Source organism: Rhipicephalus microplus, chromosome 3, assembly GCF_043290135.1.
Source record: "Rhipicephalus microplus isolate Deutch F79 chromosome 3, USDA_Rmic, whole genome shotgun sequence".
NCBI classification, from domain to species: domain Eukaryota; kingdom Metazoa; phylum Arthropoda; class Arachnida; order Ixodida; family Ixodidae; genus Rhipicephalus; species Rhipicephalus microplus.
The window spans coordinates 228,938,570-228,963,344 of record NC_134702.1 but is presented as its reverse complement, the minus strand read 5'-3'; the positions used below and the strand labels follow the sequence as shown (position 1 = coordinate 228,963,344).

General features: G+C 46.3%; 1 protein-coding gene and 3 non-coding genes across 4 annotated transcripts in view; all 4 read left to right on the top strand.

Moving 5' to 3' along the window:
• Positions 1 to 1,900: 1,900 nt before the first annotated feature.
• TRNAM-CAU (transfer RNA methionine (anticodon CAU)) lies at positions 1,901 to 1,973 on the top strand. The gene has a single exon. It is a non-coding gene; the product is annotated as a tRNA-Met (tRNA).
• A 5,960-nt stretch (positions 1,974 to 7,933) lies between these two features.
• On the top strand, positions 7,934 to 8,006 carry TRNAI-AAU (transfer RNA isoleucine (anticodon AAU)). Its single transcript has one exon. It is a non-coding gene; the product is annotated as a tRNA-Ile (tRNA).
• A 161-nt stretch (positions 8,007 to 8,167) lies between these two features.
• TRNAI-UAU (transfer RNA isoleucine (anticodon UAU)) lies at positions 8,168 to 8,240 on the top strand. The gene has a single exon. It is a non-coding gene; the product is annotated as a tRNA-Ile (tRNA).
• Positions 8,241 to 15,558: 7,318 nt separating this feature from the next.
• The window catches only part of LOC142803154 (uncharacterized), a 169,370-nt gene continuing 160,153 nt past the window's right edge, over positions 15,559 to 24,775 (top strand). Inside the window, exon 1 of the mRNA XM_075888253.1 lies at positions 15,559 to 15,988. Coding sequence (XP_075744368.1) covers positions 15,559 to 15,988 — 430 coding nt within the window. The remainder of the gene's footprint in view (positions 15,989 to 24,775) is intronic.

Below are 24,775 nucleotides of genomic sequence, written 5' to 3'. Positions count from 1 at the left end.
CCTCGGTAGCGCAGTCAAAATATTCATGGGTGTTTTGGCCAGGTGAATCCAAACAGTGATTACAGAAATGATCGAACCACATCACACTTGTGGCATAAAATGCAGAACATTTATGACGAACATTCATTTTGCATGAAATATGTTAGAATGCTGCGATGAGTTTGACTGTAAAGGAGCTATGCTACAAATCGATCACGGGAAGCCATTTGACCGCGTGAACGATGATGTACTTTTCAGCATTCTTGTCTATATCAATATAGGGTCTGTGGTGTTGGAAGAGGTCCGAATGGCGTACACGGGATGCACTATGAGAATTGTAATAAACAAACAGCTCAGTGATAATATACATGTCTTATCGAGTGTAAAACAAGGATGCTGTGCAGCGGCACTGCTTTTTGCTATCTATTTAGAACCTCTATGCCAGAAAGCGATACAGAATGATCAGGTGCGGGGGTTTTATTTGATGTCTGCAGAGGTCAAAATACTTAGTTACGCCGATGATATTGCTGTGTTCTGCGAAGATCGGTAGAGTATTAGAGAAGCACAAAACGATGTGAAATTCTTCTGTGATTGCACTGATAGTAGAGTAAACTGGAGTAAATGTCTTGGAATATGGCACGGAAATCGGCAGAGCACACCATCAATATTTCAAAGCATTACATGAAAGGTTATATTTACAAGTACTTAGGGGTAGCTCTCCAACACTACAGAGACACAACAGAATATTGGAAACAAGAGACAGAGCAACTAAGAGACAAGACAAAAACGTGGGGCGGGCGCGATTTCTTAATATTTACGAGGTCAACACTGAGCAACATATTTCTTATTTCACGAGTATGGTATGTTTTACAAGTGCTATTCATGTCACGTGTTGCTGTACAAAAGCTACACAGAGTGATCGCAGTGTTTATCTGGGCGTCCACGTGGGAAAGGACAAGTCGAACAAATCTGTTCCGTTCTGTGAAAAGTGGGGGGCTTGGTCTTGTACAATTGTTCCTGAGACAGATAGTATCTAGGTTTGTTTTTTACGAGATCAAGATGATCGTTTTTTTGAGAACGTTGATACATGTGCGGCTGTCCCATTTTTCGCCTGATTTTATTGTAACCACAGTCAATGGGGTGACAAAAAGACTTAAGGGGTACATGAAAGAAGTGATTGCTGCTTTGGAAATATTGAGAGCGCGATTTTCGATACAGTATTTCTCTGTGGTTTGGCGAAAGAGACTGTACAAGGACCTTGTAGAAACCATGTTGCCAGAGCCTCTGTATAGAACATTGTACCCTAATGGGCCCGGGGATGACGTCTTGAAAAGAGTGAAGAAGATGCCAATTAGACCACCAATGAAGACATTCTTTTTCAAACTTCACAGCGGCACACTCCCTACCAATCCATGGCTCCGAGAAAAAGGAATATTCGTCCCGTCGGTTGATTGCATTATCTGCAGAAAACTCGAGATAGTGTAGCACATCTTCCTAGACTGTACTGATGCAGTCTTTCTCTGGGACATCCTTCAAAGGACCCTGAAGAAAGAACTGCCAGTTACACAGTATGGCATCCGTTTTTTGATAGTCATAAATGTAGGTGGTGCGCCCTACGATATGTTCTTGGTATTGGTTCTTCACAGTGTGTGGCGAACACGGATGGCAGTGCGAAACGCAGACGTGAATCCCCGGCCCGCTCGAGAGTAATTCATAGAAAGTGTACAGTATTTGATGACTGCATACGAGGCACAAGATAAGCCAGAGTGGTTGCCATGTTTAGATAAGTTGGTGGGCATAAAGCTTCTGCCTTTTTAACCCCCATGTGCTGGAAGATGTGACAGCACTTTTACACGTGACACTGCACTGTATCCTTATATTGATTTGTACTGGTTGCGAAGCAGGCAGTAAAGAAGAAAAAGCTTCGGTAGCGCAGTAGGCAGCGCGTCAGTCTCATAATCTGAAGGTCGTGAGTTCAATCCTCACCCGGGGCAAAGGCGGTACAGTTTTTTGTTTGCTTATGAGTGTTTAATTAGGTCGTGAGGGGTGCACTGTCTTGAGCATTAATGAATGACTGTGTCTGAGTTTTCTTACTTTTTCGACCTTTAACTTGTCAGAATTATTGATACCGGTTGTGTGCCCCGCCGCAGTGTTCTAGTGGCTAAGGTACTCGGCTGCTGACCCGCAGGGCGCGGGTTCAAATTCCGGCTGCGGCGGCTGCATTTTCGATGGAGGCGGAAATGTTGTAGGCCCGTGTGCTCAGATTTGGGCGCACGTTAAAGAACCCCAGGTGGTCTAAATTTCCGGAGCCCTCCACTACGGCGTCTCTCATAATCATATGGTGGTTTTGGGACGTTAAACCCCACGAATCAATCAATCAATTGATACCGGTTGTGTTTCACAGTGACCCCTGTCGGCCTCGGTAGCGCAGTAGGCAGCGCGTCAGTCTCATAATCTGAAGGTCGTGAGTTAAATCCTCACCAGGGGCAAATGCGGCCTAATGTTTTTGCTTATGATAGTTCAATTACGTGGCTTACGTTTTCGAACTTTGCTTTGTAAGAAATAACGATAACAGTTTTGTTTTACTGTGACTCGTGTCCGCCTAGGTACAATGTGTGCATTTGTCATGCTGTTGGGCGGTCAGGAGGCTTCGTCGTTTTTATACGAAGTAGTAGCGCGGTTGTTGAAAATGTGTCTACCTGCGATAGCGGTCGGCTGGTTGTGTGCGATTTCATTTTTTCTGCAATCCCTTGGCGCGCTTTGTGTGTTTATGCACCAAACAGATCGCTCGAAATGGAAAATTTTTTCAGAGTGGTTAAATGTTCTTGAAAACAGAGAGAAATGTTGTGTTTCTAGGAGATTTTAATTGTGTCTGTAGAGCTGAAGATAAAACAACGAGCATCAGTATGCGCGATAGAAGCGCTGAGCTCTTGAATACAATAGTGAATGAGAGAGAGCTGGAAGATATCGGCTATGTAATGACGCGAGAGGGCGAAGTACGGTATACGCACTTTCAAGGCCATTCGCACCCGAGGTTAGACAGAATATATTTGTCGGGAAAGTTGGTGCCACTATGCTCATCTTACGAAACTCAACATATAGCGATCATTGTCTGGTCAAGGTCAACATTGGCGAAAAACGTAACGTTGTGAAGTTTTAATGGTTTCTATAAAAATTTAATGAAAAACTGCTGGAAGATAAAAAATTTGGCACAAAAATCTAAGAATGCCTTTCAAATGCTCTTCGTTCAGCGACCAATAACTTCATAGCTGTGTGTGAGAATATTAAGTGTGATATAAAGATGGTTGCGATAGAGAGAGCCTGTGTATTACGTATCGGGAAAGTCAACAAGATTGATTGATATGTGGAGTTTAACGTCCCAAAACCACCGTATGATTATGAGAGACGCCGTAGTCGAGGGCTCCAGAAATTTCGACCACCTGGGGTTCTTTAACGTGCAAGTCAACAAGTAAAGCAGTTACGAAGCGAACTGGAATACATTTTGAGCATAGAAAATGAAGTGCCGGGAAAATTTAAAAATGAAATAAAGGAGGTGAAAGCAAAGCTATAATTTATCGCTGGAGAAAAGTACCGCGTAGCAATGATAAGAGCTCGCACTGAAGGGCTGTGGATGGGCGAAACGCCCACTAAGCGAGTGCTCTGCCTTGAAAAAAAGAAACATGCAGAACAGAGATAACTGAAATTCGATACCGCACTCACATTACCCAGGACCGCGAAAAGATAAGCCACGCATTTGTTGAGTTTTATACGAAACTTTTCAGCAATGCGATTAATAATCCCAAACGATACAAAGAGGACTTTCTGGCCCTTACGCCGAGATCTGAAGACTGTGAGTGGGAGCTACCAGAAGTAGAAATCACTGTGGCAAAAATGGAAGCAGCTATACATAACCTGAATAACGGCAAATCACCAGGGCCGGATGGGCTGGGTGCTATCATATACAAATGCTTCCAGACAGAAATTGTATTGGCTTTACATCGAGTTATCAAAGAATGCTACGAGAAGAAGCAAACACCTCATTCTTTTGGGACAGCACACGCAGTAGTAATCCCCAAAACTGATGACCCCGCAGAGCTACTTTCAGTGGAATCCTACCGACCTATCAGTTTGAGCAACACCGACTATAAAATATACATGAAGGTTCTAGCAAGACGGCTTTAAAGCGTTGTCACATCTCTTGTCGGCCCGCATCAGACATGTGGTATTAAGGGCAGAACCATACTCCCAAACATACACGTAGGCAGAAGTATTTTAGAATGCTGTGACGCAAAGCATGACCACGTGGCCATGATTCAGCTAGATTTGCATAAAGCGTTCGATAAAGTTGTACATGAAGTTTTGTTTTTATTGCTGGACCATGTGAATGTAAGAACTGTCTTTACCGAAGGTGTTAGAATGGTGTATCACGACTCTACGACGAATTTGTTAATCAACAAAGAATTAAGTGCTCCAATCCTTGTTCACTCGAGCGTGAAGCAAGGTTGTGCTTTGTCACCACTCCTTTTTGCGCTTTACTTGGGGTCATTTTGTTTGCGAATACTTGCAACACCAAGTATAAAGGTGTATACGTTTCTCAGCAGTGAAATGAAAATTTTGGCTTATGCTGACGAGGTTGCAGTGTTTTGAAGTGACCAAGAAGGTGTGCAAGAAATTGTACGAATAGCTAGGGAATTTTGTGCAGCAACGGGTAGTGCAATTAGTTGGCCAAAAAGTTTGGGCTTTTGGCATGGTCAGTGGCAAAGTACACCTGAAGTTTATTGTAACATGAATTGGAAAAAGATGTCGGAAAAGTACCTTGGCGTGCCTTCGGATCATTACCGTAGTGCTACTGAGTATTGGACGGAGGAAAATAAACGCATTAGAAGTTGTACGGACAAGTGGGCTGGCCCCAATTTTTCAATGTTCGCCAGAGCATCCGTATGCAATGTATTTTTAATTGGAAAAGTGTTCTATGCATTGCGAGTGTTAACCTCGACCCGTACTTCACTCCAAAAATGCACCACGTATTCGCGACCTTTATAAGAAAATCGCAGTGGGAGCGCACGAGCCGGTGCAATTTATTTCATAGGATAAAATATGGTGGTCTGGGACTTTGCTTTTGTTTTTCAAGCAGTTGGTGAGCATATTTAGGTTTTTTCGAGATGAGACTGATAATTTATTGAGAGCAGTGATTCAAGCAAGACTGCAGAACCCCTCACCTGATTTTGTCGTGTTATCCTAATTTTTCGAAGATGGGCCACTCAGTCCTTATTTGCGAGAAGTAGTTACGGCTACACGCCTGCTCGAGGAACGATTTTCATTCGAATACTTGTCCGCCGTGCGTAAAAAAGAAACTGTATCGTGACATTCTTGATGTCTTCGTACCAGTGCCTGTCTATTGAGCTCCGTATCACTCTAAGGCAAAATTGCCTAAAAAGGAGTAACGGAGCCCAATAGGCGCGTGCGATGAACGGATACACCGTTGAGGAGCAACCACAGAGGGAAGTGTGCGGCGCGAAACCACTTAGTCTCCGCTGGGATGAACCGCCCGGGCATTGCAGGCAGCGCGAAAAGCGTTGCCAAGGTGACCAGCCCTCCTTCTCCACAGAACACATGTCCTTCTCCTCCTCTGTCGGCTTAGTCTTTCCCCGTACTTTGCCGGCGGCAGTCGCGTCGCGCTAGTAGTGCTCGACCACGGCCGCCTGGATTCGACGATCTACGAGTTACGACGTGGTGCTTGTGTGTACGCCTGGATGAGAGTGGGCTGCTGATTTAGCGTTCCGCTGCACCCATGAAGTCTGGAGCAAGCCTCGACAGGTCACCACGCCGCGCTGTATATCTCTGGCTTCAAGATAGTCACGACCAACACACGACAGCAACAGTTGGGAAGGTCAATATGGCGGCCGAGAAGAACAGGCCTATCGGATATATACTTCAGTCCTACTCGGGGCAGAAAACAGCGCTGGATTCCAAGGCAAGTAGGTTATCATTCTTTTTTCTACTCTACTTGTCGCCTGTGCAATACGGATCGCGCTTGCCGGCAACGGGCTCAGTCGTGTTGTATATCGCACGCACGAAAGGCATCGCGAACGTCAGCTTCGGCGTCTTCAGTTCGCCTGTGCCTTGCAACGGCCTGGAAATTGGCCGCCATTGCCGCCGGCCTCCCGTACGCTCGCTCATCGAGTGCTCGCCTGTCTTCGCCGCCGCGATGAGCTTCGTGTGGGCGATATGGGCTGAGACCTCGTCGCTGTGTTGGGAGTTGTCGAAAACGCGTGTCGAGTTCTCGTAAAGAGTTTGGTTGTAGTGTGTCGCGCGCTGTAAGTGCACCAGCATGGGCTTGCGGGGCTTTCGCTAGCGTCGAAACTCACTGAAAATTGGTCGCCATTGCAGTTGGCTTTCCCGCCGGTCGGTTGCAAGCAGCTCGAAGTCATTCGCTGGCCGCGGCGGCGGACTCGCGTTTGCGCGCTGCACCCACTCGAGTTTGTGGAAAAGGGCCGCATTACCGTCGATTTCTTCGGCGCTAGCTCCAAACCAGCTCGGCGCTGTTTGTGGCGGCGGCCAAGCGTACACTCACTCTCCTGTTTGAAGTTCACTGGCGGCAGACACTCCGCGTGCAGTGCTGTGTTTGGTTACGCGTTCGCTTGCTCAAGCTGAACGACGTCACTCGCTTAGGACTCGCCGACTTGTTAATGGCACCGTGGTTCGCGGAGTTGTGACGGCGGCCGCCGCCCTTAAGCTTTCGCGCTACGGGAATCGAAATGAGTCTTTGACGATGTGTGACATCATGGTGAAATTATTAGCATGTCATATCTCACATATGTTTCCATTTCACATTGCACGTATTTCTCATATGCATTTGTATTCATCCTCTGTCACGTGTGACTCACTATTTTTCATACTTATTGTGCAGCCGTGGGCCCACATCGTGCTGAGGCCTGGCAGAAAATAAACAAAAAACAATGTTTGAACTAGGGACAAAAAGTTCATCCGATTGGAGTATTTGAGTGGATCAACCGTTTGTCTGGTAAGGCGCAACTGCGGGGACTAACGGTTGCACGGTAAGGTGTAAATGTGGGAATTAACAGTTGCTCTATAAGGTCAAATGTGAGGACTAATTGTTAGCCCTTCGGGGTGAACTGTGGGACGAACGGTTATTCACTGAGGTGTAAATGTGTGAACTAAATGTTAGTCCCTTGAGGGGGCTAACTGTTAGACCCGGTGCCGTTAGTCCTTAAATGAATTAATGGTTGTGGCAGCCACATTAGTCCCCAAAAGGACGAACCACACACCCTTTTGACACCCTTTTGCTTTAGAGTGTATAAGCTAGGTTCTGAGCGTGACGTGTTAAAGCGTGTTAAGAGCATGCCGGTCAGACCCGCTGTCAAAACATTCTTTTTTGAAGTGCACACCAGCACTCTCCCTGTGCTGCCGTGACTAAAAAGTAAAGGGCTTTATGTACCGTGGTCCGTCAACTGTCTTATCTGCGGCAAACCAGAAACGATAAATCATATCTTTCTTGATTGCCATGATGCTGTTTTCTTGTGGGACGTACTAGAAGGGACTCTAAAAAAAGATCCACCTATAAGCACTTTCGGAATCTGTTTTCTTCCGTGTGCAGCTGCAGGGGAAGTGCCGAGTGACATGTTAATGCTGCTTTGCATGCATAGTGTGTACAAGACAAGAATAGATGTTTGAGATAATCGTATAGACGCTCATTCAGCAAGAGGCTAATTTGTTGAGAGTATGCTGTATATACGAGACTTGTTTAAAGCGCAGCCGGAACCCCCCCAGTGGTTACCTGTATTCGACCAATTGACTTCTGCGAAGCCTTTTTAAACCACGTGCAGTGGCCAAGCTGATGCTGGTGTTTTAATGAGTGTATATATTTTGTGTGTAATCCTTTTGCTTGTGAATATTAAAAAGCAATGAATAAAAACAAAACTGTGAATAAAAAGCCTCGGTAGCGCAGTAGGCAGTGCGTCAGTCTAATAATCTGAAGGTCGTGAGTTCGATCCTCACCCGGGGCAAAGGCGGCGTCGTTATTTCTTTGCTTATGACAATTTAAATACGTGAAGGGGTGCGCTGTCTTGAGCAGCAACGGATAGCTGTTGCTCGGTAATCTTACGTTTTCGACCTTTGCTTCATAAGAAATAATGATAGCAGTTGTGTTTTAGTGTGACTCTTGTCCACCTCGGTAGCGCAGTAGGCAGCGCGTCAGTCTTATAATCTGAAGGTCGTGAGTTCGATCCTCAGCCGGGGCAAAGTCGCGCAGTCCTTTTTTGTTTCCCTAAGATAGTTTATTCACGTGAAAAGGCGTGCGCTGTCTGGAGCCGTAATAAATGCCTGTTCCTCGGTAATTTTACTTTTAAATGCAGAACATTTCTCAGTAAACTTCGGCGACTTGGAGCGTATCTATCTATCTATCTATCTATCTATCTATCTATCTATCTATCTCTCTATCTATCTATCTCTCTATCTATCTATCTATCTATCTATCTATCTATCTATCTATCTATCTATCTATCTATCTATCTATTTCTCTATCTCTCTATCTATCTATCTCTCTATCTAGCCGCCTACGACTTTTAGCTCTCCTGGCCCGTTTCGATAATGATATCGATACCAAGATTGGTATGACATGACTATGACGATCATAAATGACTAGTCATAACATGAGAATCATGACACGTATGTCGTAAATATCATCATTTACATTGTATGGTTTTGCTGCTCTTGCGGTGGTTTCGTTCACATGACTTGTTGCAAAACTGCTATCGTATGACACAATTGCATGGCAAACACAAGCGATAGACCCTAACATGAAAGTAATGACATGCGTGTCATTTAACAACATGATTACATGCCACGCTCATGATGCGCTGGTGGCCGTTTCACTAGGGTTACATATACCAAATTCGCTAATATGGTACGTGAATGAAAGACGTAAGTGTGCGACTGGTGCAAACATGATAATCGTGAGATGCATGTCATGTAACAACATGACTACATGCTACCCTCACGATGCGCTAGTGGCCGTTTCGCGAGCTTCGCATGTACTAAGTTAGGTATTACGTATCGCGAATGGACGACATAGGTAAATGACACTTCCAAACATGATAATCACGACTTTCATGTCGAGTAACAACATGACTACAGGCCACACTCATGATGCGCTCGCGGCCGTTTCACTAGCATCACATATGCCAAATTTGACCTTACGTGATGTCAACGTATGACGAAGGACTTGCAAATGCATAAATTTCGAGGCTCACGCACTATCAGAAAGATAGTCTGGGGAGGTTAGATAGCATATATGTGTCATTTTCCAATTATATCACACACTAGCGTTTATGGGGTAACAACTATGTCATTTAGTGACCACAGTCTGGTCTTGGTTTTGATAGGTCCAAAAAAAAAACACTCAAGGTTTATTTGGTTCCTGTGAAAATTTAGCGATAAACTTTTGCAGGATGGAGTACTTGTAAAGAAAGTTATTATTGTTATAAGAGATTATGACGAAAGGTACAAAACTAGCTGTTTCGAAGCGTGAGAATACTTAAGGAGCTAATCAAATCAGATGCCATCAAAGATCCTGTGTACTAAAACAGGCAGAAAAAGAAAAGAAAGGAAGCTACAAGCTGAGCTAGATTTTCTCCTGAGCAAAGTAAGAAGTAATCCTGGAAGCTCCATTTTAGAAGCACAAAAAAAAGGCTGAAATCGAACGATTGGACGTTGAAAAGTATAAGGGTACAATTATAGACCCACGCTCAGAAAAACTTTGGTACGGTGAAGAACCAACGAAGTGGTCAATATCTGATGAAAAGGGCTATGCTGCAAGGAGTGAGATAAAAGCCATAATGTACCAGAATGACGTAAGCCGTGAAAAAGACAAGATTCTCGGTGCTTTTGAAAACGATTATGAGAGAATGCTGGGGCAGAAGATGTCATTTTCAGAAGGTTTTGATGACGTATTTCTTCAGAAAATGCCTAAGCTCGATGATAGCGCGTGAGAAAGCATAGGGGCCCTTATACCCTTCGCGGAAATAGAGAAAAAGACGTCGAAAACTTGAGGAATGGTAAATCACCAGCACCAGATGGTTTCGGTGCAACCTTTTATGAAGTGTCTAGGAAAAGCTAGCGAGGATCTTGTATCATGTAATAACAGAGGCGTATGGTAAGCAAGTATTACCTATGTCCTTTCGGCAAAGCCTTACAGTATTAACCTCGAAATTGAGTAATCCTAAAAAGCTGTAATCAGTTGAACATTACCGACCCATTAGCTTGATAGCTTGATTAACACAGACTATAAGGTTTATGTGAAAGTATTGGCAAGGAGGCTGCAAAATGGAGTACTATAGCTGGTAGGTCCCCACCAAACGTGTGGGATAAAGGGGAGGTACATAACCACAAATATTCATGTTGCAAGGATGATCTTCAAGTGCTGCGATGCCTTATCGGAAAAAAAGATGCAATGATACAACTAGACTTAGAGAAGGTTTTCGATAAGATATTGCATGAAATTCTCCTCAGGGTCATGAAACACGCCAATGTGAATTCTTTCTAATAAAAAGGGTAAAGATGTGCTACCGTGAAGCGTTAGCGCGAATTGTAGTCATTAAAATGCTTACTTAAAACATCAACATCAGCTCCTGTGTATAACAAGGATGTGCTCTTTCCCCTTTACTGTTTGTATTATTTTTAGAACCGTTTTGCTTAAGTTTGATGTATAATAGTATTGTGAAAGGATTTAAAGTGGACGCGAGTGAAATAAAATCACTTGCCTACGCAGATGACATCGTAATATTTTGCGAAGTCAAGCGAAGTGTAGGCAACGCGGTGAAAGTGACTGCAAAGTTTTGTAGCACGACTGCCAGTGCTGTAAACTGGAACAAATGGCTGGGTTTGCGGTATGGAAGCTGGGAAAATACTCCACTACATTTCAAAAACATGACGCGTGTCTCGACACCAACGAAGTACCTTGGCGTACCTTTACAACATTGCGATGATCCAAACGAATATGGGCACAGAACATTGATGACGCGAAGGAGAAAGCAGCCAAATTTGGAGGTCGCAACTTGTCTATATTCGCACGAGCTACAGTCTGTAATCTTTTTCTTGTTGTTGCGAAGTTATGAGTTTTTATGTACATATAGAACGAGTATACAGAAATTACACAGAGTTTTCGCAGTGTACATATAGGGCTCAACTTGAGGACCAACGAGCCACACTAATTTATTTCAGCCACTGAAGGCAGGTGACCTCGTCTTAGCACACTTAATTTTAAAACAGGTAGTGTGACGATTTTTATTTTTGCGGGAACAAAAAGCAACTTCCTGCAAACAGTGGTTCAACTAAGGTCAAGCGTTGCTCTCACAGAGTTTGTTGTTTCATCACAATACAGGAAAGGATCACGAATAACAGGATTCCTATGCGAAGTGGTATGGCCTTTTCAGTTTTTGCTTGCGCGTTTCTTATTGGAGTATTTCGGCAGTGTCACTAGGAAAAAACTGTATAAAGATGCTATAGATGTCACTTCACCCATTCTGATATACAGGTTCATATACGGTAAAACTCCTGGTACGAATGTATTGAAAAAGGTGAAGAGAATGCCAATTCTTGCGTCATGTAAACAGTTTTTCTTTCAGCTACACAGTGCGACTTTGCCTGTGAAGCCTTGGCTAAAAGAGAAAGAAATTTCTGTGCCGTGGACAACCAATTGTCTTAGATGCAGAAAGCCTCAGACGATCGAATATATGTTCTTGGATTGTTCTGATGCGCTATTTTTGTGGGACGTGCTGATGATGATATATGGGGTTTAACGTCCCAAAACCACATATGATTATGAGAGATGCCGTAGTGGAGGGCTCCGGAAATTTCGACCACCTGGGGTTCTTTAACGTGCACCCAAATCTGAGCACACGGGCCTACAACATTGTGGGACGTGCTAAAACGTACCGTGAAAAAAGAGTTACGAGTATTGCCATATAGCCTACGCTTTCTGCCAGCCATCAGTGATGATGTTGTGCCGTGTGATACATTCATGGTGATGATGCTACACAGCATTTGGAAGACTAGAATAGCAGTGCGCGATGAAGACATCTGTATATTGTCACCGAGATAGTACTTCAATGAGAGCATTGTTTATAGCCGTGAAAGCCTTGAACACATGACGGACAAACCAGAGCGGCAAGAACTGTCTGGAAGATTGATAATCCATCAAATTTTTTTAAGGTCAAGCATTGACCAAAGCGTTATTATAGTTTGTTTTGTTATTCATTCCTTTCCTTGATTCCGTATCGCAACTAGGTAATATAGGAAAAAAATGAGGGTGGCTCAGTGGTAGAATACTGGGCTGGCACTCAGCAGACCCGAGTTCGAGCACCACTGTGTCATTGGCGCTAGTCTTTTTTTTTTCTAATTTCGCGTAATGTGGTTACGGACACTGGCGGCGGTGGCAGAAAACTGCGGGTGACCCAAGTTGGGATCTCATAACAGTTTCGTTGTAAAATTTATTTCAAGAATCGTTGTCACTGGCTAGTCAAGCGATGCTGTAGGGCAACATGAGCACATCTAAGCTATTGGGCAGAGCGGCATCGCGAAGTAGAGAGATGGCCGTGGGAGACGATGAGACCGTAGCGTTCAATCAACGCTTGCTTGAACACACGGTGGCGACTGCCAGCAAGCGTCGTCGAGGATCCTTGATACCGTTCCGAACGAGAAGCTTCTGAGTGAGAAGTTTAAGGCTTCAAACGGCTTCCAGCTCCAAACGTGTAACCGCTGTAGGAGCAGACGATACCAGTCTAGATAGATTTGTGGGGTTTAACGTCCCAAAACCACTATTTGATTATGAGAGACGCCGTAGTGGAGGTCTCCAGAAATTTTGACCACCCGGGGTCCTTTAACGTGCACCCAAATCTGAGTACAGGGGCCTACAACATTTCCGCCTCCACCGGAAATGCAGCCGCCACAGCCGGGATTTGATCCCGTGACCTGCGGGTCAGCAGCCGAGTACCTTAGCCACTAGACCACCGTGGCGGGGCCAGACGACACCAGTCTAACCTCGAAAATCTTTTCAGCCAAGAGTTCGCATTGTAACACACGTAAACCTTGAGGACATTACGTAACCTTGTGCCTCGAGAGTGCCATTGTACCGCGCGTATCTTCGAGGGAAGTTGTGAACGCCGTACTAGAACATAATGCTTCTACACAAATGGAAGTCAAGCTAATCAGTGTCATCTTCAAATTCCATCGGCACATTGTGTGTGATGTGTTCTTGTGTTAGTGCAATCAATGGGTGCGCGTCTTCTCTGCTGCTCATGTGGTGTGATTGATTGTGAGCCTTGCGACTGTGATATTGCTGACTTCATCGACGGGGAGATGATGGGGTGTAGTAGCGCCATCCATTGTGTGCACGCGCAGTGATTGTGTGTTTTAATGTGGTAGATTCGTCACCAGTTGTCGTGATGTAATGGTACACGCGGTAGCATGTGGCCAATCAAGTGCGCACGCTTATCTCTTATGTGTGTCCGAATAAACGACCACTAGGACGGTCGATTCTTCGCTTGGGCATCGGCGAATACGGGACTGACTGCTTCGCGGGCCGTGCCGGTGTTTGTCGCGTCTCGCTCCAGTTGCCGGGTGCGCGTCATCTGCTATCACCCGTAGATATGTTGTTGTTGTTGTTGTTTCCCTGTGCAAATGGCTCGTACCCAAAGAAGGGGATGGGCCAATTATAAGGTGAATTTGCCCTAAACTTTCAGCATTGCGTCATTCCTGCAATTTTTTTGTAACTTAATTTTGATTTGAAATACCGATATCAAGTTTGCAGAAAAAAAAAGAAAATAGTGAGACAGCAATTTAGCAAGAAAATCGTTTAGTCGCAGTGATGTACTACAACAGACCATTTGGGCGTTCGTTAGGAGCTTATCTTCTTGGTTATTTTTGGAGACGAAATTCGTCACGACATCACGTAGTTATCTCAAAGAATCGCGCATATATTCGCTACTTTGAAAAAATTTTGTGTCTTCTTGGAATCCATCAGTACTGTACGGTTGCTTTCCTGCTGAAGAGCTTCTTATGAGGATAAAATAATAAAATATTTTTGCACCATTGCAACACCTTCTATATTTACATTCAATTCATCAATTTAAAGTGAAGTACTCTTTAAGTACATGAATAGTAACTATTCAAGAAACACAGGAATTCTATTCATTTATTTGCAACAACCAAGTTGGACAGGAATCACCTTCACTGAAGATGATAATGATGGCCTAAATGCATGACTCACACCCACTCTGGAGGTTTGACCAAAAATGATTGTTTGATTGATTGATTTGTGGCGTTTAACGTCCCAAAACCACTATATGATTATGAGAGACGCCGTAGTGGAGGGCTTCGGAAATTTCGACCACCTGGGGTTCTTTAAACAAAGAAATGAGAAGTTAGACAAATACTATCACAAATTACTTGTACATATAATGAATCATGAAATAGTTACAAGTGAAAAAGTTCATTATTTGAGAGATTTGCAATCAAAACCTTCTTGACTCATATAAGAATCTTTCTACAGCAGAACAGACGAACATCATCGCCAACATTTGGTCCCTATGGATGTCGGCTGTGTTCAATTATATATATGAGACAAAAATTACCTTGTTGGTTGCCCCGCCGTGGTGGTCTAGTGGCTAAGGTACTCGGCTGCTGACCCGCAGGGCGCGGGTTCGAATCCCGGCTGCGGCGGCTGCATTTCCGATGGAGGCGGAAATGTTGTAGGCCCGTGTGCTCAGATTTCGGTGCACGTTAAAGAACCCCAGGTGGTCGAAATTTCCGGAGTCCTCCACTACGGCGTCTCTCATAATCATATAGTGGTTTTGGGACGTTACACCCCACATATCAATCAATCAATTACCTTGTTGGTAAATATTTTTTTTCATAGAACTCGCTTTCAATTGACTACTATCTCCTGTCATAAATTTAATTCTACACTCAGACCCCATCCTCATAGAACGTTTTCATTTATCAGACGTTTTTTATTTTTTGTGCACATTTTCAACTTTCCTTAACTTCACTACTTAACATACCTGTCCGCGTTTCTTGGCCAGTTCGCCTTTGTGGGTAAGCGCCATCATGAAGACAACATCATCATCATCAGCAGCAACAGTAAATTGAAGTGTGGTATGTGGGATTGGCATTTCTTACGTCGAGCCTCGTATCACTTCAAGCCAGTCACTTGGGTACGGCCCACAGTGCTGTTCTGTCCACGATACATAAATTCATTCAGGCAACCGGAAAGATACGTTGCTAGTGGTACTGTCTGATGAATACAACTCTCCGTCACCTCTTTTTATGCCTTTCTGTCTGGCTTTTTAAATTCCTTTGCTCATTTCACTTTTTCATGCACTTACGTCTTATTGTTTTCTGACTTCTCTATCTGTCTCTCTTTTTCTTTTTTAGGTAGCATTTTATTTCGATATTTTTGTTAAAATACAGTGTGGCCATCCCCTTTGTGGGTATGAGCCAGGATTGTTAAGGTGACAAAACAAAAAAGCAAAGAAGTGTTCTTAGTGACTACAAGTGACCATGTACGGCAACCGATTCCCACCTACTGGGCAGCCTGGCTCCTTCCAGCAGCAGGGTGTAGCTGCAGGGCAGCAGGCACCCACAGGAGCACCAGCACAGTTTGCACCCGGGTACGGTGCGCTGCCTGTGGGTGCACAACAGCTTCCTGGCGCTGGTCTTCAAGGACGCCCCTTAGGAGGTTCACAGACGTTCCTTGCACCTCAACAACAGCAACCGCAGCAGTTCCAACAACAGCAGTTACATCAGCAACAACCCTTTCAACCACAGCAGCAGTTCCAGCAGCCACAGCCACAACTGTTCCAGCCGCAGCAGCAGCAGCAGCCGCAGCGTTTTCAACCACAGCAACCAGTTGCACCATCGTACCAGATTGCCCCTGGATCGACCTATCCAGGTGCACCTCAACCTGTTGGTTTTCCGGGACCTCAAGGAGGTAAGAGTTGTTGAATAAGCGAAATGCCACTCGTAACACCAACGCTAACAGTAGCGTTACGATAACCTTTTTCCCAGGAGGAAAGTAATGGTGTGAAGTTGCTATACTTGCCACTTAACTCTTTAAATTAATACATAGGGTCTTCTAAATTAATGATGTGCTACAATATCCTTGACATTAGAAACTCTTACAGATTGAAGATTTGCATTCGGATGTTTAAAGAAGTTTCTAGCAACTTTGAGACATTTTCAAACCGGTACCTTATACGAGACACAGGGTATAGTTTACGCCGCACATCAATAGTAATGAAGAAGGCCAGGACAAACTATGATATTGTCACGTGCTACAAAAGGTCTTCAACTAGGAAGAACTGAGCCGGCAGGGAGACGCACCGAAAACTGGCAAGATGGCTGCTTCAATAATAAACAACTGGCCAGAGCACGCGCTGCCCCAGAACATCGTCTTTCATTCTCGCGGGCAGCCATCGCTTGCGCTCGCCGTAACTAGCGGCCAAGTGGCATTATTCCCCCTCTGAGAAAAAAAAGGCATCACTCTGATGCTCGGAAAGTACAAAGGCAAAGTCGGGGCGAACCAACAAAAATACGCACATACACAAAAACAGCGATATGGTTCATGCGCAGTCGCACTACCGCGTGAAGTACGGCTTCAGGCGCACCACGTGGATTATCTCTGAGGAGTGCCTTTGCCGTCGTGGTGAGAAGGCGCCGTCAGGAACTACCTCGTAGTTCACATCGCTCACGCGTCGCAAGATTTTGTATGGTCCGAAGTAGCGACTTAGCAGTTTTTCAGACAATCCTTTGCATCGAACTGGAGTCCACACCCAAACTTGATTGCCTGGATGGTATTCAACTTGTCGATGGCGAGCGTTGTAGCGGCATGCGTCTGTACTCTGCTGGTGCGTAATGTGTAGGCGTGCTAACTGGCGTGCTTCTTCGGCGTACTGGGTAAGCTGCACAGCATCAGGAGTGATCAAAACATCGCAATTGTGTGGAAGCATCGCATCCAGCATGGTCTGGACCTCACGTTTATAGACAAGGCGGAAAGGCGTGAATCGAGTAGTTTCCTGGACGGCCGTATTGTACGCGAATGTGACGTATGGTAGCACCTGGTCCCAGGTCTTATGCTGGACATCTACGTACATAGATAACATGTCAGCGATGGTCTTGTTGAGTCGCTCTGTCAAGCCGTTGCTCTGTGGATGATATGCCGTGGTCTTGCGATTGCTCGTGTAGCTGAGCTTGAATACGTCATGAATGAGCTGGGCCGTAAATGCTGTTCCTCTGTCTGTGATTACGCACGACGGGGCGCCATGGCGAAGAACGATCTGGTCCATAAAGAATTGGGCGACGTCGGAAGCAGTAGCGCGTTGTAGTGCTTTTGGTTCGGCGTACTTCGTCAAATAGTCGGTGGCTACTACGATCCACTTGTTGCCGGCAGATGATAGTGGAAAAGGCCCCAGTAAATTCATTCCTATTTGATCAAATGGCGCTCTGCGTGGTTCTATTGGTTGAAGAAGCCCCGCGGGCTTTAGTGGCGGGGATTTCCGGCGTTGACACTCCCGGCAGCTTTTCACGTATCGCTTAACTGATGCAGAAAGCTTAGGCCAGTAGTATGCTTGTCGAACTCGAGTGAGAGTTCGAGAGGAACCTAAGTGACCAGATGTGGGCTCATCGTGGCAGGCAAGAAGAATGTCGTCACGCATGTCTGTTGGCACGACTAGAAGATAGGTTCTCTCATTGCCGTTGGAGTTTTTCTTATACAGGACCCCATCTCGCAGACAGAACGATGACAGACTTCGAGAAATACATCGAGGTATGGACGAGTTGCGTCCTTCAAGGTTTTCGATAACTGCGCGAATTTCATCGTCCGCACGCTGTCGCGTAATCAGATCTGTTGTAGTAAGGGCCCTAAGAAAACCATCGTCATCCTCGGTGTCGTGGCCACAAGCTTCGACAGGTGCACGGGATAATGAATCAGCATCTTCGTGCTTGCGGCCCGATTTGTAAGCGATCGTGAAATCGTATTCCTGCAGACGAAGACTCCATCGTGCCAGTCGCCCACACGGGTCCCGTAGGTTGGCTAACCAGCACAACGAATGATGGTCGGTCACTACCTTGAAGTGGCGTCCGTAAAGGTAAGGCCTAAATTTCATAGTGGCCCATACAACAGCGAGGCACTCTTTCTCTGACGTGGAGTAGTTGACCTCGGCGCGGGAAAGAGTGCGGCTAGCGTACGCTATCACTCGCTCTGTGCCCTCTTGTTGTTGTACGAGGACAGCACCAAGATCCACATTGCTGGCGTCAGTATGAATTTCAGTATCAGCGTCTTGGTCAAAGTGAGCGAGGACTGGTGGTGTCTGCAAACGCTCCTGTAGTTCAGAGAAAGCTGCGTCCTGTTCGTGCGGCTAGCGTACGCTATCACTCGCTCTGTGCCCTCTTGTTGTTGTACGAGGACAGCACCAAGACCCACATTGCTGGCGTCAGTATGAATTTCAGTATCAGCGTCTTGGTCAAAGTGAGCGAGGACTGGTGGTGTCTGCAAACGCTCCTGTAGTTCAGAGAAAGCTGCGTCCTGTTCTTCCTCCCAGACGAATGGAACATCTTCACGAGTGAGTCGAGTGAGTGGTTCAGCAATCCTAGAAAAATTGGCTATAAAGCGGCGGTAGTACGCGCAGAGCCCCAGAAAGCGACGCACTGCCTTCTTATCACGTGGAACAGGAAACGAGGCCACGGCAGTACTTTTGTCAGGGTCTGGTCGAATACCATCCGCACTGACAACATGGCCGAGAAACTTAAGTTCCTTGTAACCAAAATGGCATTTTTCTGGCTTCAGTGTCAGGTTAGCAGAGCGGAGCGCTTCCAGCACAGTCTGCAGACGGTTCAGGTGCTCCTCAAAGATGGAAGAAAGCACGACAACATCATCAAGGTAAACTAAGCACGTGTGCCACTTTAGACCGGTAAGAACAGTGTCCATCATTCTCTGGAATGTCGCAGGTGCAGAACAGAGGCCGAAGGGAAGCACTTTGAATTCATATAGGCCATCCGGTGTAACGAAGGCGGTTTTTTCACGATCTCGTTCATCAACTTCGATCTGCCAGTAGCCACTTTTCAAGTCTATCGATGAAAAATACTTGGCTCGCCGCAGTCTGTCGAGGGAATCGTCGATGGGAGGCAGCGGATAGACGTCTTTTTTTGTCACGCTGTTGAGTTTCCTGTAGTCCACCCAGAAGCGCAGTGATCCATCTTTTTTCTTCACGAGCACGACCGGAGATGACCAGGCACTTTTCGAAAGTTGCATAATGTCATCTTGCAACATCTCTTTGACTTGAGTATTTATAACGTCACGTTCCTTTGCCGAAACGCGGTAAGGGTGTTGTTTTATGGGCGAGGCGTCGGTATACGTAATTATTCGATGTTTGGCGATCGGTGTCTGACGAACCTTCGTGGTGGAGGCGAAGCACTCTTTAAATTGATATAGCAGTTCACGTAGCTCGGTCTGTTGTTGTTCCGAGAGGGTCGAGTTGACATCGACTTTTTTAAGTAGTGAAGTCACGTCGCTTGGTGTCGGTCGAAGCCCGTCGTTGGCTAATGTAGATGCGAAGCATTCAGAAACGTCTGCGATAGGGTAGGCGAAAGCGATGGCGGTGTCACGAAACAGGTGCCGGTACTCGTTACTAAAATTAGTCACAAGTAGGGCAGAATGTCCGTCATAAAGCGTGACGAGGCTGCGTGCAGCGCAGATACCTAGCGCGAACAAAAGCGTCAAGTTGCCTTCGGCGACAACCTCACCATCTCGTAACTTGTCAGACACCACATCAACTAGGACGCTTGAACGCGGAGGCAACGTGATGCTGTCGGCAGAAATGCGAAGCGTGCTGTCACGGATGTCGTCAGGTATGTCGGAGGATGCAGCTGTCGAAAACGTCACGGTGCGCTCTCGAAGATCGATAATAGCGCCGTGCTCCCGCAAAAAGTCAACTCCGAGGATTAGATCTCGGGAACAGTCACGAAGTACGAGGCAGCTGGCGAGAAATGTACGTCCCCGAATGCTCACTCTGATAGTGCACATGCCGATTGGGGTGACTACGTGCCCGCCGGCAGTACGAATTTGTGCTTCGTACCAAGGCGTTACAACTTTCTTTACGTGCGCTGCTAGTTTCCCGCTTATGATCGAGTAGTCCGCACCTGTGTCCAATAACGCACTAACGTCGTGGTGACCGTCGACTACCACATGTATATCCAGAGAAAATCTGCTTCTGGCTTTCGTCGCTGTCGTCGGGGAATCGCTCCGTGTCCGTGCTTGCGTCGGTGGGAGGCCTTGCTTGCGTCGAGTGTCAGCGGCCTCGCTCCCGAAGGTCGCTGTCATTAGTTTTCCCGCCTAGGGCTTGGCGAGCGCACCGGCGCTGCTCCTGGGAGGCTCCGAAAATTTGGAGAAGATCGCCTTGGGGATGGGGACCATGACTGCCGCCGCAGTGGCATGCGCTGCTGTGAGAGGTAATCTTGAATAGCTCTCGGTCTTTCGCCAAATCTCGGCCGTGGTGCGTCGACGGCAAAACTCTGTAGTCCGAGGCGACGGTAGGGACATTGCCGGTACACATGTCCAGCTTCACCGCAGTGGTAACACAGTGGCCGTCTGTCTGGTGTGCGCCATACGTCGGATTTTCTGGGAAGTGGCTGCCGATTTTCTAAGTGCTGAATTGGCTGCAGCGAAGGAAGTGCATCCTGATGCATAGAATTAACGAAGCGCGGTGAAGCAGGAATATATCGGCTTACCGCTTCTGCGTATGATGCACGATGTGGCTCCGCCGGGACAGGTGGGACATAGCTGGAAGGTGGAACTTGGAGAGCTTGTCGTACTTCGTTTCTGACGAGGCTGCAAATAGACCCTGCAGTAGGTTGGGACTGGCACTGAATCTTTTGTAGTTCGTCGCGCACCACCGATCGAATGAGATCGCAAAGAGACTCGATGTTGATGTTGCCTGCCGCACCTCCGATCTGACCTATTGACAAAGTGGCACTCACTTGCCGGTCGTACACAGTGGAGCGCTGCTGCAGCACTTGCTTCATGGTTGTGGCTTCGGTCAAAAATTCCGCCACGGTCTTTGGGGGACAGCGAACGAGGCCAGCGAAAAGCTGCTCCTTCACTCCTCGCATTAAATGATGGACCCTCTTTTCTTCGGCCATGTCGGGGTCAGCTTGACGAAAGAGGCTCGTCATGTCCTCGACGTACATCATGACGCTTTCATTTGGCATTTGGAGGCGCCACTGAATCTCTCGCTCGGCTCGTTCGCGGCGATCGGGATTGGCCCAACTTGCCAGCAGGTATCGACGAAAGACGCTCCACGAGGGAAAAGGCTCACGGTTTTCGTACCAAGTACGAGCGCCGTCCTCCAAGCTGAAATACACGTTCCTCATTTTGTCGAAGTTGGTCCAACCATTGTAATCCGAAACCCGTTCGAACTGGGCCAGCCAGTCTTCGACATCCTCCAAGACGGAACCCTGGAACACCTTCGGCACACGTGGCTTCCACAGCGTATGATGCGTGGTCGCACCGCCTTCCTGTGCGTTGGAGGCTGCAGCGCCTTCCATAGCGTTCGGGGGTGTGACAGACGTCATCTCAGGAAGAGGTCCACGCTCCGGAGGTAGTCCTCGGAGTCTTCGGCTTGAGCGGTGGACAGGTGTTGTCACTGCAGGTACAGGGATACCTGGAGGCGTTTGGAACATCGGCTGGGAGTTACCCAGGAGCTCCACCAGTTGTCACGTGCTACAAAAGGTCTTCAACTAGGAAGAACTGAGCCGGCAGGGAGACGCACCGAAAACTGGCAAGAAGGCTGCTTCAATAATAAACAACTGGCCAGAGCACGCGCTGCCCCAGAACATCGTCTTCCATTCTCGCGGGCAGCCATCGCTTGCGCTCGCCGTAACTAGCGGCCAAGTGGCAATATGCAAACCATTGAGTATGAAACTGTCTTTATGTATTATGTATCCTAATGTGGCTAAAATAGCCAGAAGTTGTAAAACAATTCATGAATTTAAACAGTCGATAATGAACATGTTTCTTGCTTCGGAATTCGATGTGCTGTGTAAGTGTTAATATCTTTGGTTACTGCATTAGCATTGGTACTAAGTGTTCTGTAAGTAGGCATTTTTGGTCACTGCATTGTTATGTTCTTGTTTCTTAGTGATTATGTTCTTGCTGTTACTTTTAATTACTGTCATTACGTTCTTATTGTAATTAGCGATCATGTTCTGATTGTACTAGTGATTATGTTCATGTTGACTTATTATGTTCTAGTGAAATTGCAACTTTCGAATCCGATGTCTCTGCTGCCCCAGCGAGGTACGGCCTAGTCAGGGGGTTTAAGTCCTCCTTTTGCCATACCTCGCGGCCACACCCTGTATGTGTTATGCCCAAACAAAAAAATACAAGCAGGCTGATACAAGCAGACTTTACGTTTAACAGAACTCGCGTTAGTATGCGTGCATGCACGTATGCACATACAAAGTTCAAAACAATAGGGGACGGCCTTTGAACATCCTCTCACCTCCCTCTGGCTACACCACTGAATAGGTGACCAGTAAAAGAGCGAGGGATTGTGGGATGCTACCGTCTGCTACCAGCTTCCGGTTCGAGAATAGTAGACGGCAAACCGCTTCGCCGCAAGCCTCACATTATTAAAGATTCTTGCGTTCGGTCGCCCGTTTATATTTGTCCTGATAAACCATGATCAGTTGTTCAGCCATCATGTCCCACAGTTCCCTGCGATTGCCCATTTTACCGGTCATCTATTATAGTAACCACCTTGACCTACGAAAGTGAGTAGGTGTGGCATAAGCGACGATTGGAGTAAAAGAGTGCTTTCTTCTGCTTTTTTGAGAACATATAAAGCAAACAAAGTCCAGCCAGTTTTACGAATTGTAAAGCGCCGAACAGCAAAGCTGTCACCCCTATGCTCCCGTGCCCTGGGTGGCTGCTGCTGCTGCTGCTGCTGCTACTACTACTACTACTACTACTACTATTACTACTACAACTACTACTACAACAACAACAACAACAACAACTACTACTACTACTACAAGTACTTCTACTACTACTACTACTACTACGTGCTAGAATATACTGGATAGTGGGTTCAGAGAGCGATCGCAAGCGCCACTTGTCACGTTGACTGCACAAGATGGCGCCAGCAAAGCATGGGCTGTATGAAACTGGTGGAGCACGCTGCAATGCAACATGGATTAATTGCTCGATATTTCGGTACCTGTCCTCTCAATAGTAGCTTCTCTCACCTTAATTTACTGGCTCATTTGGTATAACTGAATGGCGCATTGGCTTGAAAAATTGCCCCGCACACAACAACGCGTCATAAGAATAACACTGTGTATTCACAATGCTCACAGACTGTCGCGCCACCTAGCGGAATTCAGGAGAGTCCTCTCAAAGATGATCAGTAGGTAGACGCTCCCAAAGCTGCCTTGTTCGACGGTGCTAGCCACAGTGTTAATGCGCTAGCAAGAAACGAACACAAACCGCTTTGTATGCTTCGTGCATCAGTGAATAGACGGGACTGTCCGCAACCCGATGAATCTGATTCATTATTGCGAGACGCGGCATTTTCGTGAATATACGTGGCAACTCGCGCTTTCAATTATGGCCCATAGAGTGAACATACCAGCTTCGCGAGAATTTTCGCAGCCACTTTGGATAGTCAAATGTTAATGTCTGACCATTTCGGTTAAAACTCGCCTTTTTTTTACGTGCGTATAGCATTCGTCAGTGCTTTTGTAGTGCATGAATCCAACAAAATTCATTGCACTCGGAAAGTAGCGCAGGCTCGCGATTTGCACTTCCAAACCTTGGTCTATGCAGCACCACTTGTTTTTTTTTACGTTTGTTGATAGATGGCCGCACATAGCTAGCGATTCCTTTCTTGCCAGGGTCGGAGCGACATGATCTCCGCACCCTCACATATACGTGGTGAGTGACGCCGTGTGGGTGTTGTGCGTTGTGAATGGTCGACGCGTTGTTAATGCTATCGAAAACGCTCGACGGAGAGAATACCTCAGATTACCTTTAGCAGTGATGTCCAACGAAACCGTCTTGACGTGGAAAATTTTGCACTGAACGTAAATGGTTGTCAACGCGCTGAGAGTGAGAGCCACGATGCACGATCAGCTGCTAGGTCACGAGTAGAGTGTTGCACTTTACGTACCGTCATGCATTAATGTTTTTTCACGCTCGTAAATCACTTTGATTGCCTTTATAGTACTATATCCTTCAACGAGATCAAAATAAAAGCATACTGTTTTTGTGCATTGAATGTATCCCAATCACAGTGAATATTACAAAGCGCCACATGCCGTCAGCACGCTCGATCTCGACCAGCGAAGCGAAATGGTTAGAGCAATGAAATAGGCAGTTACGGCTACAGCACACACTAACTTCTCCTGCACTTCCCTGGTGCTGTCCGAATGACGCTGTTGTTTGACAAATTTTCGCAATTTTGACGTTGCGAAAAGCGTACACGTGTATTCGTTTCGATAGTATTGTTTCGATCGCGCTGATGAAACCTGCAACGTTCAAGTGCAGGGAATCGCGCACTGTTAGAGTCTGGTCTTGGCTGTGACAGAAGAGGAACATTATGGGAAGGTAAATGTTTGTGTTCCATTGAAGAAGCAGCTACATGGTGCTTACAGCACAAGTAACGACGGCGCAATATGTTTGCAAACCATTGTTACGTTGAAAGTTCGTTCCTGTGCAGCTGTG